Here is a 19,185-nt window from a genome sequence, read left to right on the forward strand (position 1 = left end):
CTGGAAGGAAATAGAAGGCACAACAATAAAAGGAATCCCCATAACAGCCCTACTTAGTGATTATAAATTACAGGAAGAACAGCAGATCCCAGAGAACTCCATAACAGGTAGCTTTTTCAAGTCTTGGCAGGAATTGGCTAAAACCTGCGGAGTAGGAGATATGTCTAAAATTATGAGGTGGTGTGCCTATGATTCAGATTTTGCACCAAATAAAATTGATAACAGATTCAAATTATGGATCTCAAAAGGATTAACTTCCTATCATTCATTCGTCCACAAAGGGATATTTCAAGGTTTTGAAACCTTAAAGAAGAATCATGGATTGGGGAAAGATGATTTCTTTAGGTACCTGCAGGTGAGACATTATTTTAATAGGAATTTTAAAGAGGTGTTAAGAAAAAGTGAGTCAAGTTTCATGGGGGTATTTCTGTCACTAATTAAACCCAGATCAGATAGCAGAATTATATCTAAATTATATAATGCCATACAGCTATCTAAACATGGGAATACAGAATACATAAAGAGGAAATGGGAAAAAAAAAGATCATAATCTCACAAGAAAGCTGGGAGGAAATATGTCAATTGCAGTGGGTCTCGACCAGATCAAACACATGGCGGGAGTTCTGCTAGAAAAACATCGTACGATTTTTTTGTTACACCTATTCAGAGACCATATCACAACAACGGCGATGCCTGCTGGAGACTGCTGGTCTAAAGGAGCCAACCACTTCCATGTGTTTTGGGACTGTCAGGTAATAAAACCATATTGGGAAGAGTCCCACAAACATATTGAAAATATATTCAATGTAAGCATTCCATTCAAATTCAGCGCAGCCGTTCACTGCTGGCTGCGCTCTAGGGCAGCAGCTAGGCATACAGCTCCGACCACTGGTGGACATTTTTCATAAGAAATGCTACCAAACTCGCTAGTTTAACCTTAATAATCAAGCTCCATCATATATCAGAGCTCTGATTACCCCGTATGTTCCTAACAGAGCACTTCGCTCTTAGGCTGCAGGTCTGCTGGTGGTTCCAAGAGTCTCTAAAAGTAGAATGGGAGGCAGATCCTTTAGATATCAGGCTCCTCTCCTGTGGAACCAACTCCCAATTTTGGTCCATAAGGCAGACACCCTGTCTACTTTTAAGACTAATGTTAAAACTTTCCTTTTTGACAAAACTTATAGTTAGAGTGGCTCATGTTACCTTGAGCTACCTCTATAGTTGTGCTGTGATAGGCATAGGCTACTGGAGGACATCAGGATTTAATTTTCTCACTCTACTGATTTCTACTGTTCTTCAGTCTACTGTTCTCCAGTTTTGCATTGTATTACATTGAAATGACTGTTGTCATTTCAGCTTTTAACTTTTTTGCTCTCTCTTTTTCTTCATAGTAGGTACACCTGGTCTGACATTCTATTAACTGTGACAGATCATCCAAGGAAGACTGATCACCCGCTATTACCATCTAATGTAGAACAGATTACTGGATCAATATGTGCTTCTGTGCTTTTTTGTCTGTCTTTTTGTGTCTCTGCTCTGTCTTCTGTAACCCCCAGTCGGTCGAGGCAGATGACCGTTCATATTGAGCCCGGTTCTGCTGGAGGTTTTCCTTCCCGTTAATGGGGAGTTTTTCTTTCTGCTGTCGCTCCATGCTTGCTCAGTATGAGGGATTGCTGCAAAGTCATGGACAATGCAGACGACTCTCCCTGTAGCTCTACGCTTCTCCAGGAGTGAATGCTGCTTGTCGGGACTTTGAAGCAATCAACTGGTTCCCTTTTATATAGGAAATTTTTTACCAATCTGTATAATCTGATTGAATTTGACTTTTGTAAAGTGCCTTGAGATGACATGTTTCATGAATTGGCGCTATATAAATAAAATTGAATTGAATTGAATTGAATGAGCGCAAAAACTGGAGACAGTGATAAAATATAAAAGCTTTATTGAAAAGAGTGTCTGCTGGTCGGGGATCTGGAGGTTGTGACTTGGGCTTGGTTCGGGGAAGAGGTGCTGTGCAATAGTCCGGGCTGTTGGTGCAAATCCAGTTTCCTTTTCAGTGTTGGTTGTTGGAGGGTGGACAGGCAGGTGAGCGCAGGTCGGAGGGCTAACAGGATTTTCCGTGGTTCTTCTTCGGTATAAGATTGTTTCTAAGCGTTTCTTCAGGCATGGGTCCGAGGCGAGGTTACCAGGTCTTTCACTGGTGGGTATGAGGTTCTAGGAGGAACAAAGACAGGAACACGGTTAGTCTCAGGTTTCATGAGAATCGAGGAGTAACACTAGGAGTTGGTCTGTACCACGCAGAAGCGTAAACGAACTGACGCCCTCCTCCTGGTTCCAACTCATTAAGAAGAGTGGTGATCAGCTCTGATGAGACACACCTTCCCGTCCAACCCTGCAGAGTAGGGAGAGAAGGATAACCAGACCCGCACCTAGATCACAGAGTATGACAAGCCTAAAATGTGTAGAAAAACTCTGCAAATTATTTCAAGCTAAAATAAACAAGAATTTAAATTTATATAAATTACTGTTTACTTTAAAATAGATAAATGTAAGTTTACGAGGTGCAAGTTGTCCTTGAATCTTTCAAACAGTTGACGTTATGTCGTCAGTCGTCAGTGCTTCATATCGCCACATGAGGAAGAAACAAAAAGTGACTGCAATGCCCTTTTAAGTTGGTTGCCAACCAGCGTAAAGATTTATTTAGATTTTTAACAAAACATTTATTTATACAATAAGTTAACAAAACACTGTTAAAAATATGATCGGAAAAAAACATAATTAATATTTACGTAAGGTGCTTGTTGTGTTGGTCCCCTCGGTGACCTGGGGCAGTGTTATGGGAATTCTGGACAGATAACTGACATCCCTGTGTTACTGAAGAAGGAGACGGTGGAGTGATGAAGTTCCAGCACTTTATTGAGAAACAGAGCAGAGATTACATGGACGGAGTATTCGCACTCCGTGGCTGCAGCCTAGCGTCTGCCCCTGTCTCTGTCCGACCTCGCTTTCTGCTCTCCCTAATACTGCACAGTGGCCTTGGCAGGAGACAAAACAAAGACAGTGTATCCTAGACAATCATCAGCCGTACAGTATTTAAGCAGCATTCGGCCTTACACTCAGTAACAGTGGATTACATACACAGACATCTTGTCTCCTGGCCCTGCGTCCGAGAGGCAACTGGTCACTTTGACTGTATGGCAAAGATTAATACAACATTCCACCCCTTGATTGCATAGATTATGTATAGTCTGTATGTGATCACCCACAAAGAGGAAAACAAGATGACCCGTAATGTGAACATGTGAGTACACCAAGGACTAATGGCAGTTACAAATCATGTCACTGCATGAAAGGTGAGATTTTCGTCCCCGTAAACGACCGCAGATCTCCCTCATTTTCGACAGTTGACTACAATTTGCGACCCGCGCTTGTCGCCGTTTGTCAGTGCCACAAATTGTCGGAACCGGACAATGACGTATGTGGAGAGCTTTCAGCTGTACTAATGGCCCTAATTAGCATATGAATGCAGCGAAACTGCGCGGCTGGCCAGGCCTGGATGGAATAACATTACTCAGTATTGGATGAAACCACATCAAACAAGTAAAATCACTCGTGATTGGCAGCAAAACCACACGTGGCCAGGCCAGGCTTGAATGTTCTTACTAAAATCACTCCTGATTGGTTGGCAGATCCCCAATAAATTATATATATATATATATATATATATATATATATAATATTTTATTTATTTATTTATTTATTTATTCATATTATGCTGTATATTCATGTTATCCTATGTAGGCTACTACACTATTATTAGGCTACCATCAAGGACATGAATGAATTTATAGAGGAAATGAATATTTGCCAGGAAGATGTTTGTGCAAAGAAAGATCTTTATTAAAACAAACACAACTATATATAACGCGAGGATCTGCCCACACATGGGCAGAATCCAAAAACTACAACTCCGTGAACTGTCCGTCTGCCTCCTCGGTGTTGTAGGTAACTGGCGGCGTTCTTTCCGAGGCAGGTCCGTTGTGCAGACGCCTGCTGTGCGTGGCTCTGTACTTCGGCGTCGCCTCTTACTGGGACTGCAGCTTCACACAGAGTACAGAGAGATCCGGCCTACGAAATGACGGCGGCCGTACAATCCATCCAGAGACCCCGCCAATACCGCCATCTTCTTCGTCAGACATGAGGTCTACGGTGGCGGACTTCCAGAGTTCCACCTCGTCATCCACTAGCACGCTCTGTCTCGATTCCAGCAGTTGTAAAAAAACAAATGAATCAGTACTGTGCGATGGGATGCACTGCGTATGGACACAACACATCTATCAATGCACCTGAAAAATAGTCACCAAATAAAGTCTTTCTTCTCGCTCGACTCCGAGCTGAACCGCAGCGTCCGCCCGCAATGAGTTTTCTGGCTGCGTACCGTCTTACAGGCGGCTGGAAAACAATTAAATGAGAGTGGTATGAATAAAAATCAAACGCAAGTCACAGTAACATTAAACAAGGAAGGAGAAACAGTAAAAACGAGTCACTTACACACAATTTCGTCTTTATCAACATCCTGTAAATCTGGACTTGCAGATATTGCTCCGAGCAAATAGGAGGTCAGTGTAAATACACTTTAATAAAGCTTGTTCTTTTGCAAGGCTACTAGGCTATTCTTAGCGTTGGTTTTAGGCTAGGCTACTTTTAGCTTAGCTAGCATTCACCGAACATATTCTTACCGCAAGCTTAGGATTGTGCACCCGTCTTCTCTTCTTGTAGTTCTCCAGCACAGTTGTTTGACTGCAGAGCCGCCAACTTGTCCTCTATGGACAGCAACCTGGAGTTTACAGAATTCTGCAGTTGAGTGAACCGCTCATTCATATCGGCAGTATGTTGTACGAGACACTCCACTTCTTCTTCTTCTTCTTTCGGTTTTTATGGCGGTTGGCAACTAACTTTAATGGTGCATTACCGCCACCAACTGGACTGGAGTGTGGTACTGGAGTCTAACCTTTCCTAATAGGTTGCAAACAAATAAAACAAACAAACAAACAAACATAACGAAACAAACCAATAAAAACAAAGCAAACAAAAAGATCATACTAAATTCTTTTAATTAGTCCTGTATTCCTCAGGAAGCCAATTACATAGTTTACACTCATTTCCCCTGTGTGTCTTTGCAGAATTTCTTCAAGGTTTAGCCTCATCTGTTCTCCTTGTAATTGTAAGAATTGAATGACTTTGTCTTTCTTCCTGATATTTATTACAGTGTACAATAACATGCTCTATAGTCTCTGAACTACCACAGAATTCACAGTTGCCATCAGCATGCTTCTTCATTATTAACTTAATTATTAAGTTTTATTTAGACGTGTGTGTCCATACCTCATTCTAGAAAATACATCATCCTCCTCCTTGCTTCTGTTTGTATTTCTGCTCTTTCCCACTTTATTCTGAATATTATAGAACTGTCTTCCAGTCTGCCCACCGTCCCATAATGTTTGCCATTTACCCTTAACTATGTTTTTGACCATACTTTTAATTTCTGCTTCGCTGTAGTTCACTTCAACATCTATATTAGAATGTCTAGCTGCTTGCTAAGCACTTTTATCTGCTAACTCATTTCCTATTACTCCTATATGAGCTGGTACCCATACCAGAGTTATATTAATTCCTGACTTTATTAGATTATTTGCAGCTTGCAGTATATCATACACAATGTCTTGCCTTGATTTTGACTGAAATGTTTTAATACTGATTAAAGCTGAGCTGGAATCTGAAGCAATTACTGCCTTCCTTGGCCTATTGACCTCCACCCAGCAATCAATTCCGCTGTGTAAACTGCTAAATCATCACTGATTCTTTTTCCAACTTTAATGTTTAATTTTGGAATGATATAACCAACACCCATTCTTTTATCAGTTAGTTTAGATGCATCTGTATATATAGTTAAATCCTCACTATACCTCTCCATTAAATAACTCTGCACCCTGTATTTGTCCATGTCATTATTTTGTTTTTCTTCTAATAATCCCAAATCAGTGGCCACCTCCCTAAAAACCCATGGTGGAGTATCTGGGAAAGGTACAGTGGGACCTATTTTTAGTTTATTAAACCCCATTTCATTTACTTTATCATGAATGACCCAACCAAAACTTCTGACTTGAACATTTCCACGCTCTTGGCATTGCTTCAATACCGACTGACTCATATGAGACAGTCCACTGATAGCAATCAGCAGTTTCTTCTCGTCAGTCTGCGGACTGGCAGAAAGTTGTGGATCGAGAGGAGTTGAAGGCGAGTTGAACGCGAGACGTGGGGTAAACTCCCCCTGAAACCCTGATATGCATTTGTAGAGCTCACAGCATTTTCATTTACATGTTAAAGCCTCCCCTAGAATTAGGAGGAGGGGGGTTATGGGGGGACAACTGCCACGTCAATTTCTGACAATTCATGGCAGTTTTCGGTGTTGCCTGCAAATGACCGTGAACAGCCGTTAACCTGAACTTCCACGACAATCTACAGTGACGAAAATCACACTTTTCATGCAGTGTGTGTAGTAATGATCAACAAAAAATGCCTCAGAGAGTTTTAACACAAAAGATCAAGGTTTAGCATTTGCCTACAATTTAGGGTTCATCTAATTAAAGTAAGGCCTGTTTTATGTCCCTATGCACACATTATTTTGTTATATTAGACTAGGTAAGCTAAATCTGTATACTAATTAAAGTTAAATCCATCTACTCTCTCCCCACCCTGAATACCCTCCTACTCCTTTCTCCACTCACCACTCCGATGGATAATCCCCCACCAGTCCAAACTTACAACACCAGGAGCAAAGGTAGGAGAAGTTCGGTGCAGGCAGGGGAACCCCAGAAAACGCTACCCACAGGGGTAGTAAAACCTGGTAAGCCCCCACCCCCAGGGAGATCTGCTCTCGGCCAATCTGAGCCCGAAAACCCTGTATTGAATCTAAGTGTTAACATTACCCGCTAATATTGAAGGATCTTTAGAGCCAATCAGATCCCAGGCCCTCCTAAGGCAAAAATCAATGGTTACATAAATCATTGATCTTTATTGTGAGAAAACATTCCCTTTTAGCAAACAGTGAGAACAAATAAGAGTCATATTGGGTAAAACATTTTGAAACTCCAATATCAAAAAAGTTGTTAAGTATAACCGAGGTAACACATCAAAACTTAAATCTATGCCTAAATCAAAGTTGACAATAGACAAAAACAATGAAACGGAAAAGAGGGAAAAAACCCATCTGACATTATGACTGTGGAATAGCCCATGATAAAAGGGATTGAATCAAATTAATCATTGTCATCGTCAACAGCATTTTAAAAGCTTTTCCCGGAACAGTCAATAAGAAAGAAAAAGTAACTCATGTTAACAGGTAGTATCATTAACATCACAATCATTATTATCATAATCATCATCATCGTCATAATCACTCAGATCAGAAATATCATCATTACTCAGATCAGAAATTTCAACTTCTTGGGCATGGTTCTCGGGGAAAAGACCAGTTTCTGCATCCGGTTGACCCGTAAAGAAGCTAACTGATACTGCAGAAATTAACATCCGTTTAACCAGAGGGATTAAGCACCCTGACAAAACAACCAGCAGGGCAATGACCACTAAAACTGGAGTGAAAATACGGACTAAGATCGACTGCCATCCACTCCCTGTAAGCCACGCCTATCTGTCATATTCAGCTGGGGGAGAATCAGCCTTAGCCATGGCATTAAATAAATCATGCAGGTGTTGCTGGACAGAGGTTATGTTTGATGACGAGTCTGCGATATAAGTACAGCACTCAATGACTTTACAAACACCCCCTTGTGTTGCCAGTAGCATGTCCAAAGCCATTTGGTTCTGTAAGGAAGTTACAGAAGCCTTCAATTCCAGGGTGTAGCTTTGAAATCCCTCATCCACTAAAGCTGTGAAGCTCTCTAAATCTGCAGCTAATCTGTTAATGGCTCTAGCATTGCTAACAGCATCATACCTGGGAAATATTCCCGAGGCTATCTCGCGTCCCATTGATATCCTGGTTCCCCTCTTCTTGCGATTCTGGGCACTCACTGGTATGGACGCCACAATCCTAACAGAAGGAATGAGATAAGCCAAATAACAGGAACCACACCAATCACGTGGGAGATATAGGTAGGAACGATGACCACAAACCCATACCATATTAGTAGGACATGGATAACCATCAGGAGATGGAGTATACACCTGGAGGGAAGAAAAAGCACCACCCCTTAAACCCCATTTGGTCAAATTAAACACTCTTAGCCATAGTTTCAATGGGTCGTCTGCACATGAAGGTCTATTATCCGTAAGTGCACAAGAAGCTGGCACAGTATTGTCACAGTTAACTGCGTTCCCCAAATTAAAGCTGGATCCGGCGCAGGGAAGAACAAAACACAGGGGTGCTGACCGCATATGTGATGACACTGAATGGGTCATAACAGAACCTGCAACACTAACATTCGTAGCATTTGAGAAGCCATAAGGAAAGCGCACAGAATGATGAGAAAAATTAATTGCACAGGGAAAATATTTCAGGGGTTTAGAAGCCTCGAGGATATGGGACCTGTTACAGGGCGCTGCTGTACAGGCGGAAAAAAATGATAACACAGTGGTGATGTTAACTTTCCATGGTTGGAGTAAAGATGACCCCTGAGTTGCATGCAGCAAGTGGGTGCAAACATAACAACTACTGTTTGTAACCTTTCGAGCAGTAGTAGCTGCAAATTGCCACCAAAGATTGTCAGTTGCGCCATGATGATCAATAACATGTCGTTTTACCCCTCTTTGCAAATGAGGAGACTTAAAAGCCTGAGTGATAGTTGGATCAGCTGAATTTAACAGAGTAACAGTAGAAACATCCTTAATAACATCGGAATCATTTTGATCCCAAAACCATGTAATTAATAAAAGGAAAAATGCAACCATAAGGCAACATATTGCCAGCTTTTCAGCAGTCCTGAAGTAGGTCATGTTGTTGCACTGTGCAGAATGATGAGGAAGAAAAAAAAGGCATTTTTTTTAATCAGTCAGTTCTCTGATATGTAGGGAGTAAAAACAATGATCAAACAAAATCTGATTCTTGAAACTGCTGTGCTCCACAGATCAGCTATGTCAAAACCTCCGTTTTATCTCTCTCTGGAGACAATCAACTCAAATCACTGTCCGGAATGTTATTGTGATTCCGTCAGAACAGTGTTCTTCACCGACCTCTTCTTTGTTAGAAACAAAACTTGTGGTGGGCCGCTATCCTCACAGCCAGCTCGGTGGCTCAGGTTGATGATGACGATCCCAGCGTTTGATCCTTCTTGTCCTGCGATTGGTCGGTCCCCGGTGACGGCACCTTCTGCAGTGTGATGCGTGGATCCAAGGAACCCGCTGTTCAACTTTCACTGCCGTGTAAGTCGTGAGGAGCACCTGGAATGGTCCCAGCCAGCTTTTGGATCTCCAATGCTTCCTGCGGAAGTCCCGAATCAGAACCCAGTCTCCTGGATGGAATGAATGGAGGGCTCTGTCGGCCGCCACAGGCAACCCTCCCTTTACTGTCTGAGAAATTTCAGAAAGCACCTTTGAGAGCTTAACACAATATGATAACATGTCATCATCACACAAAGAAGTGGAAGGCAAGTGATGGTTTGCAGGTCCAAAGTCCAAGTTTGGAGGCCTACCAAAGAGAATTTTAAATGGACTGAGGTTAACCTTTGCCCTTTTCCTCATCCTCATATAATTGAGGCAAAGCTTATTGTGTGCTGTGAAGCATTTTGTAACTGCTTATTGTGTGCTGTGAAGCATTTTGTAACTGCTTATTGTGTGCTGTGAAGCATTTTGCCAGCTTCAACTTCAGAGTTCCATTGTCACGTTTAACCGCACCGGAGTTCTGAGGATGATACGCGCAGTGTGTCTTTAAGTCACAGCCCAGGAACTTACCCACCTCAGTCACGGCCTCGTTGACTAAGTGGGATCCATTGTCACTTGAAATCCTAGCCGGAATCCCCCAACGAGGAATAATCTCAGTCAAAAGGGCTTTTGTGACAGCATGGCTGTCAGCCTTTTTAGAAGCGAAAGCCTCAGTCCATTTACTGAACATATCCACGATGACAAGGACAAACTTCTTACCTTCAGAAGGAGTCAGTTCAATGAAGTCCATCATTATGTGGTCAAATGGCTTACCAGGAGGAGGGTGCGCACCTAGAGTCCTCTGAGGGGCACGCCCTGCATTGAATGAACAGCAGATCATGCATGATTGACAAAACCTTTTTGCATAAGAGCTGAAGCCTTTAGTGAACCACTGAGATGTTAAAGCAGCAGTCATACTGGCGTATGAGGAATCATCTAAGCCATGAGTTAGCTTTGCAAAGTGTGGGAAAAAGTGTTTTGGCAAGCATGGTGAATCATTCGGTCCATACCAAATGTTATTTATGCACTTTGCTCCAGAAGAAGCCCACAGTCGCCTCTCACCAGCAGACGCAAAGCTCTGCATCGCATTCCAGTCCATGAGTGAAGAAGAACATGGAGGAGTATCATCCCCCTCGCCCTCAGAAGAGGAGAAGGCAGTAAACAGAGGAGCTTTCCCAGCCGCACATTTCCCAGCTGCATCGGCCCTTCTGTTTCCCTGCGAGATAGCATCACAAGACGAGGAGTGAGCTGCACACCGGCACACAGAAATGACCTTGGGCAACAAGATGGCCTCCAACAAGTGTGCAACCTGCTTAGAGTTCAGAACTGGATTTCCATCTGATTTCAAAAACTTCCTATGTTTCCATAGGGCACCAAAGTCATGAACCACACCAAATCCGTACCGGGAATCCGTAAAGATGTTTACTGTCTTTCCTTTTGCCAACTTGCAGGCCTCAGTCAGCGCCACCAGTTCAGCCGCTTGCGCTGAAAAGTGTTTTGGAAGAGAACCAGAAAACAGGGTCTCATGCGAAGAGCAAACAGCAAATCCCACACGATTCACACCAGTGGTGGGATTCCTGTAAGCCGAACCATCAACAAACAACGGCAAATCTGGATTCTCTACCGAATATCAGAAAGATCAGGTCGGGGTGTGCAAACCTCCTCCAGCACCAGCACACAGTTATGCGGTTCCCCATCCTCAGGAGTGGGAAGAAGTGTAGCTGGATTTAACACACTGCACCTCTTCACAGTGATGTTTGGCAAATCCAGCAAGATTGAAGTGTACCTCAGCCAGCCCACTGCAAAAGGTGTGAAGTCTTTTGTTTAGAAAAATTATGGCAACGTTTTGAGGCACGTTTTGTTAGTTCCGAATAGCCCACGATGTCACGTGATGCTAAAACAGCCCGCTCAGCTGCTCTAAGACAGCCAGGTAGTCCTGCTGCAACTGGATCGAGTTTTCCAGAACAATAGGCTACTGGTCTCAACTTCCCACTATGGTCCTGCATGAGGACAGAGGTCATGAATCCGTATTTCTCCTCAGCAGCCTGAACAAAGGGTTTTCTGGGGTCCGGAAGACCCAAAGTAGAGGCCTGCTGTAAAGCTAATTTGGGCCAAGTGAGCTTATCAGCAGGCTGAAGACCTTTACCATGCATGATGGCACTCACGGGAGCCTACAGCAATGAGTAATTTGGAACAAAATTTCTGCAGTAAGATGTTATTCCCGAGAAAGACAGAAACTGTTTATTTGTGACAGGCTTAGGGATGTTTTGAACTGCAACCACACGTTTAGGTGATAGGGTCCTGCCCTCTGAAGAGATGTGATGACCCAATAAAGTCACTTGAGGCTGCACAAACTGCAGCTTAGATAGAGAAGCTTTGTGTCCCTCAGAATGGAGGTGTTTCAAAAGAACAACTGTGTCCTCCTCACATTGCTGCTTTGGGGGACTACAAAGAAGAATGTCGTCAACATACTGGACCAGCGTTGAACCTGGACGCAGTTGTACAGAGTGCAGACTTGCTTTCAAAGCTGCATTAAAGATAGTCGGACTTTCTGTGTAGATTTGGACCAGACGTGTGAAAGTGTAAAGTTTCCCTTCAAATTGGAAACTGAACCAGTACTGCGAGCCCTTGTGGACTGGCACACTGAAGAAAGCGTTGGACAAGTCAACGACAGAGAAAAATGCAGCATCCAAAGGAATCTGCGACAAGATCGTGGTAGGGTTCGGTAATACGGGCGTTCGTCCAATTATAGCTGAATTCACCCTTTGCAAATCTAGGATGAATCTCCACTCAACAGGCTTGCCCTGGTCTCTCACCTTTTTCAAGGGGAATAAAGGCGAGCTCACGGGTGACTATGGACATTCGACGATCACCCCTTCTTTTAAAAGGGATTTGAAAACAGGTCTGATGCCCTCTACTGCTTCCTGCTTTAGAGGGTACTGTTTTTGACAGGGTCTGTAATCTGACTTAGGGGTCACAATGACAGGTTCACACCCTTTGATCAGACCAACATCGTATTTACTTTTTGCCCATAGTTCAGAAGGAACCTGGGACAGCAGGGGTTGTGAAGGGACGTCAACTTCTGGAAACAGACCATGAGAAAGAAATGTTTCATTTTTCTGGAACCAAATTAACTGTTCTTTTACTGTGAACAGTACCGGTGAAAGGTCTTTTGTAAGCAGATAGTCTCTTTGAAAACAGAATGTTAGGATGTTGTGGTACCACAGTCCAATCACAAATTGTTTGACATTGTGAGACAAAATGTGTGAAATCACTCCATTTCCCTTTCACGGGCTTTGACAATGGAATGTGTGGAATTCTATCTTCTCTGAAAAATGCTAGCTGTTGAGGTAGCAAACTGACCGCAAGCGCAGCATATTGGGAACTCCAATACAGTGTGGAAAAGGTTAGTTTCTCACATGACAACCGGAACCACACCTCCTCAAAGTCCGTGTCCTGGCCCCGTGACGTGTGCACTGTGCAGCTCAAATCAGTAGCGCTCTTAGTCTCTGAAAGAGGATTTACAAGCTGTTTGACTTCCTCCATCAGCTGCCCGCTAAGCAGAGGTCTGAAATTTGCACTCGCAAGCATAAAGCAAGTTCTGTGGGCTGTATTTCACAGCACTGACCACTGTCTAATCTCCAGTGCTTACCAGAACACCTTCTGGTGTGGAGATCAGCACGATTCCCAACTCAATCATCAAATCTCTTCCCAGCAGATTCACAGGGCACAGAGACGATAGCAGAAAACTGTGTTTGAAAGAACTCCCCTCCGGAGTTACACAGGTCAGGGGTTTTGTAAATTGCTCTTTCGTCAACTGACCCGAAGCAGACCATGAGAAAACATGGTTTCCACTGAGCCATGAAGGAATTTCAAACTCCTCTGCTCTGATCACTGATGATGTCACTCCAGAATCAACCATAAAGGATATTCTGTGTACATCAACCACAAGTTTCAGAGTTGGAAAAGCCCTATATGCTTCAGATCTTAAGTGAGCATAAGTCGGAACCACCTCCTCAAACCTTTTCTCCAAAAATGAAACTGCTTCAGTCAAAATGTTCCGGTCCACACACTCATTTTCTGCACTTTCAAGATTCCACACAGCCGCCAAAGATTTCAAAGCAGGTACTTCATTGCGGAAAGCAGAAGATTCCAAATGTGTGTGCATGTTGACATTGTCAAGCGAGTGTGTCTCTGTATCAGGCAGAGAGGCAACACTCCCAGCTGTGTTTGTGTCTGTGAGTGCTTGCAGCTTGTTATCTGCATGTGTGTGTATGTGTGTGCTCTCAGTGTTGCTATGTGTGGAAGCAGTGTGAGGGAAAGGAGGAGAGGGACAGACCGTTGGAGAAGAGAGATCAGTTTCAGATCCCCTATGGGGTACATTACCAATCTGTTGACCCCACAAGCGTGACGGCTCGCCCCCCTCCACCTTACAGCGTCAATCTGCTTCCTGAAGCCGTGAAGGGTGACCCTTACGAAGTGGACAGTTTCTCTGCCAATGGCCTCTTTTCCCACAGTGATGACAGACATCCTCTTCCCCCGGGTTCCCACGTTCTGGACAGGATCTTTTTTGGCCTCTTCCTCCTCTGCTTCTCCCTCCTTGGCCTCTTCCCCCTCTGCCAATATATTGGTATGTGGAGATGGCAGCCAGATGCAGTTCTTTATCAGTCTTATCCTTTTTTGTTCTTCTTTGTTCATCCACCAGACTGGCTGCATGTCTGCCGTGTTTCCAGACATCGGACAGTTTTTGTTCTTCAGCCCACCCCACATAGGCTGCTTTGAATGCCTCGGCAACTTGTGGGAGAAGTCCTTTAATGACCGCATCACAAACCAAGGTTTCCCAAACTGTGATGTTACCATCCACCCCCAGCGCGGAAGGATTTGGCTGTCCACTGTGACGTGTGACACACTCTGTCACTCTTTCGATGAAGTCGTCTTTGGACTCGTCAGCCCTCTGCTTGCAGGTGTAAATGCTTGTCATGTTGATTTTTGCGGGGAAAGTTTTCTTCTTCGGCGAGGCTTCTTCGGCGAGGCTGCTGACTGCATTCACAAACCCATGATTGTCCGCATGATCCCAATCTGGGTTGAGAACTTGCAGTCCCATTTGAGACATTTTGTTATGAATCTTTGCCAGTTCAGTTGCTCTTAGTTTGTGTGCGAGAACCCTGCGAATCTCAGCACCTGTTGCACCTGTTCCTTGCAGAAGTCAGTGAAAGCAGTGGCAAATTTCTCACCACACAGGGTGGGATCAGAAAGAGACTTAGCATTCTCTTCAATGTCCTGTGGTTTCCAGGCCCTGAAAACCAGGTCTTGTCCACTCGGGCCCATAACTTCAATCATCGGGGCACTGATGTCCGTGTAGCGGTCAGGAGGTTTGATGTCTTGTCTCAGTTTGTAGGAGCGACCCGACCCAACAGCACCTCTTGGTGTATCGGCCTCAGTCTTCAAGGCTGCCTGCTGCGTGGGGGCCGATGCTGATGCTGATCCCCCGGGCTCAGAAGATGCATTGTCTGGTTGGCTGCTGCTGCTCACATGCTGGTTTTGTGGTTTGGCTAGTGGTTGCCATGGGCCAAAGGCATACAAATCGAGGTCGTGGTGCATCACACTTGTGAGGGCGCTCAGATCAGGATACATGGAAGTAGAAGAGAAAGGAGGGTTATTAGACAAATCCTGTTTTTCACAAGGTTTGTATGGAGGAGGTGTTTTTTTTCTAGTGTGTGTGCGTGTGTGTGTGTTGCAGAAACGCCAGAGTCAGTCTGGACATTAGGGACAGAAGCGGAGGGGACAGAGCAATTGTCTTCACGACCACACACACTTCCCGTCACATCCAGTCTCCCAGCCAACCATTTACTATGTTTTCTTTGCCGTCTCTCTGCTTCATCTTTCCAACATTTAAGGCACGCCCGTATCCCCAATAGTTCTTCTTTTTTGACTGTCTTTTTTGTTTCTAGTTTATTTTCCTTTTTTAGTACTGCAATATTAAATGAACCCCATGTGGGAAATCTGCATGTTTAATCCAATCATTTATGCATGTCATGCTTTCGGGCCCATACTTTTTCAGCATGAAATTGAACGTCCCTCCCTGGGGCAAGGCTTGACCCTGGGAACTCTGCCTTTGACCCATTATACTGACTACTCCGCTTCCAGATTTTAAATTTTTTTTTTAACTATTATTTTTTGTCCTCCGCGAGATCGACCAACTAACATGAAAGGCCTCACATCTGATGATCATTTGGGTATAATGATCGAGATCTCCTTTCAAATCTGCGTATGTCTACGCAGAAGTCAGGAATTTAAGCATCCCTGCCGCTTTCACCCACTAAACTAGTGGGCAGCCTCTGTCCAACTGGACAGAAGGACTTCCATTGACCAGCAGCAAATCACTCAGCCCGGTCTTGTTTCCCATGTGAAAATCGTTCTGCCACTCCTCCCAGCGGGAGAATCCGCATTTCAGCTGAAAACATATTTTAATTAAATTTTGAATTTTGGTTTAATGTTAAAACCTTAGTCAACTTGCCTGTGTTGCGAGTCCTGTTTTATTTGCCCTAAGGATTAAATATAATTCATTATTTCTATAGGTTTTATTTATTTCTATTTTGTAGGGTACAGTTTTGCAGTATTTGCACTGTTATTGAAAAAAAAAACAGTTTTTTCTAAATTTTAAGCTAACCAAGCGTTTTTTTTTTCTTAAGCAATTGCATTTAGAGAAAATGCTGGAAAATAACTCTCTTACCGTCTCATGAAAAGAAAGGTTCGGATCTGATCCCGCGCCGACGCTCCACAGCCGCCCCGAGACCAGGAGCCCCTCTTTGTCCCTTGGAAATCTGTTCGGGGTAACAGAGGCCGGATAAACTTTTCCGGGGGCGGCCAAAGCTGCTCCTGTCCCCGGACCATCTGGTCCGCCGGTCGGAGATCTTGTTAGTTGACGCCAAAATGTTATGGGAATTCTGAACAGATAACTGATTTCCCTGTGTTACTGAAGAAGGAGACGGTGGAATGATGAAGTTCCAGCACTTTATTGAGAAACAGAGCAGAGATTACTTGGACGGAGTACACGCACTCTGTGGCTGCAGCCTAGCGTCTGCCCCTGTCTCTGCCCGACCTCGCTTTCGGCTCTCCCTAATACTGCACAGTGGCCTCGGCAGGAGACAAAACAAAGACAGTCTATTCTAGACAATCATCAGCCGTACAGTATTTCCACAGTATTCGGCCTTGCACTCAGTAACAGTGGATTACAAACACAGACATCTTGTCTTCTGACCCTGCGTCCGAGAGACAACCGGTCACTTTGACTGTAGGGCAAAGATTAATACAACAGGCAGTACAATATAGAACCCTGAACAGCTCCCAGAGCAGCTCACCATTATATTCACTATGGAATAGTGAGTTCCAGCACCCTCCCCCTAATTTGTCGCGGCTTAGCTGCTGCCCCGTGTCTGACAGCAGAAAGTGGATCAGTTTCCTCTGCCCGCACTTTCTCTTCAAGTTAAAGAAAAAGCTGGAAGACCTGACCAATGCGCCTTAGTTTGCAACAGGTTTGTTAAAACTAGATTTTTAGATTTGAGAGCTTCAAGTACACATTCATTGAATTCACTCAAGTGTTCTAACTCCACTATGTTTATCACCTGATGCCTAATAGATCTGGTAATGTCACGAATATCATTAAGAGTGTGCTGTTGACACACTAGTTTTATTTGAACGTCTCTGTTATCCCACCACTGTTGCAGACAGGTAAAAATCATTCTTCCTCTGTCTAAAACCAATCCAGAAATAAGTCTCCTTAAAACTAGTCAGTTAAAACTGAGTTAAAATGCCAGTAAAGGCTTTTAGGTAAATTGTTTCTAGTAAGAACACTACCTAAAACCAGAGAATCTGTAAAACCTACCAGTAAAATCTGACACGTTTTAAACACATTAAAATGTTTAATCCAATAAAACTAGCCAAGAGCTAGAGAAATGTGGTTTCCTTTCATATGGGACCACGTGTACTGCCTGAAACCTGCGTGCATCTTCCTCCATACATCCACCAGGCCATGAGCAAAGACCAGCTGCCGCAGAGCGCGCTGAGCTGCTACATCGCAATCAGCTACTCTGCATGATTGCGATCTAAATAATCATCTTCTGTACAATTACAATCCCCTCCTATAAGAACATAATCCTCAGACCTGCAATCGCCCTACTTCTCCCCAATTTCTTCTAAAAAAACGCCTTTTCTATGCATTGGTAATTGCCGCATAAATATTGATAAAAGTCACATTAAAATGATCAAAACCACCCCTGACTAAAAGACACCTTCCTCGAACAATGAGTGAAAGCTCTTGAAGAGAGGAATCCCACTCCTGCGCTCTGGGAAGCGCCATGACTTAAAACAATTTACCTCCTTCCACTCCTTATACCAGTCTGATTCATTTGATGGATCACTATGATCCAAAATTCTTTTTTGGTTTATTGTTTGATAAATCTGTGCACATTTTACTGCCTCTCTAGCCCTATTAATGTTCAAGGATGCTATTTTGAAAGTATCCATTGTCATGGTTTAGTTTTGATTCGGCTTTTGTTGCCATTGGTTTTCGGTTTTTCCACCTTGTTTTAGTTTTAGTTAGGGTTTGACTTTATTTATTGTTTTTAGTTTCTCCTTCCCCTCACTTCAGCCTTTCCTTCCACTGCAGTTAGTCACACCTGCCAGCCACTAATTAGCCAGACTCATTTCACCTGCCAGCCTCACTACTTAAGCCTCACTCTGCTGTCACTACTTTGCCGGTCCGTCATCAACCTACACCCTCTCCATGCTAGTCTGCCTTAGTTCTTGGAACCCAGTCGCCCCTGCCTCTGTAAGGTTTGTTAGATGTTTTTTTGGAAATCTTGTTGCCTGTTTCTGGTTTGTTTTTCTGTGATCCTGAAGGACCTGCTATTGCGCTCTGGCTGACTTGGGACTGAACTGTTGACTCCTGCTGCCAGTTAAGGGGCTCGCTGAACTCTCTCTCCAGGCTGTCAGCTCCTGCCTTCATCTACACCCCTGTACCTGTGTATACCTGTATTACTGGTTACATCACCCACCATCCCATCAAGCCTGTCAATAAAACTCCTCAACTTTAGTCCTGTGCGTGTGGTTCTGGGTTCATCAAAGACAAATCTTGACATCCATATTGGATGAGAGATTAAAAACAACATACCAAACAGCTATACAAAATATTAAAGTGCCTGTGTGTTTCATGGGATTCAAAATTGCTTTCCAAGTTTACTCAATACTTTTTTCAGTCTGTAAACTTGTTGCTCAGTAAAACCTACCTCCTCTTTATGTCTAATATGGTGTCTGGCTGAAAAATCAAAAGTTCTCAAATCAGGAAAATACCTTTCGACCTTCACCCCTCTTAAACCTTCTGTTTGCTGGAGAAAGTGAAAAAGAAGTCTACAGGATACCTTGGCTCTCCGCAGCTGGCCTGTGACAGCGACACCACACTGCTGTCGGAGAGCTCACCGTCACTGTCACTGCTGTCAGAAAGCTCTTTTTTTTCCATAGCCAGCTTGCTGACCTGCCTACTGGTCTGGACAGCAGCGACCACATTTTTCCTTTTAGTACATCTGTTAACTTGTGTAGGAGCCTCCAGCTCCATCATCTGCTCCCCCTCACCTTTCTCTTCCACAGAAGCCACCACAGGCTCCTTCACATTCCCCTCCCCTCCATCAACCTGCACCTCACTTTTCCCTCCCTGATGCCCACACAAACCACACACCATCCTTCCCACACGCA

The 19,185-nt window shown here is 43.8% G+C and overlaps 1 protein-coding gene across 9 annotated transcripts; it reads right to left on the bottom strand.

Moving 5' to 3' along the window:
• Positions 1–1,907: 1,907 nt before the first annotated feature.
• On the bottom strand, positions 1,908–11,055 carry LOC110367726. Of its 9 annotated transcripts, none has more exons than XR_004932404.1 (7): positions 9,457–11,055; positions 8,200–8,244; positions 8,015–8,110; positions 2,790–2,911; positions 2,559–2,618; positions 2,295–2,392; positions 1,908–2,214 (listed from the first exon to the last, which is right to left on the bottom strand). XR_004932404.1 is itself a non-coding variant. In XM_036145933.1 (4 exons), coding segments are annotated over exons 1-4 (1,008 nt in total). In that variant the 5' UTR covers positions 9,013–11,055; the 3' UTR covers positions 1,908–2,213. The 9 variants fall into 9 exon arrangements, 1 of the variants encoding a protein (XP_036001826.1); XR_004932403.1 differs by having other exon boundaries at positions 9,250–11,055; XR_004932402.1 differs by having other exon boundaries at positions 8,015–8,244; positions 9,250–11,055.
• Between the last annotated feature and the right edge of the window lie 8,130 nt (positions 11,056–19,185).

The sequence above is a fragment of the Fundulus heteroclitus genome, chromosome 13 (genome assembly GCF_011125445.2).
Source record: "Fundulus heteroclitus isolate FHET01 chromosome 13, MU-UCD_Fhet_4.1, whole genome shotgun sequence".
NCBI classification, from domain to species: domain Eukaryota; kingdom Metazoa; phylum Chordata; class Actinopteri; order Cyprinodontiformes; family Fundulidae; genus Fundulus; species Fundulus heteroclitus.

Bases quoted from the DNA above. Each gene is read 5' to 3' on its own strand.
- LOC110367726 (XM_036145933.1), bottom strand. From the start codon at position 9,012: ATGACCTACTTCAGGACTGCTGAAAAGCTGGCAATATGTTGCCTTATG. The intron at 8,111-8,199 runs GTATGGGTTTGT...TCCTTCTGTTAG, and splicing joins ATCCATGTCCTACTAATATG to GATTGTGGCGTCCATACCAG. The intron at 2,393-8,014 runs GTATGATGCTGT...CCTACTCTGCAG, and splicing joins GCCTCGGGAATATTTCCCAG to GGTTGGACGGGAAGGTGTGT.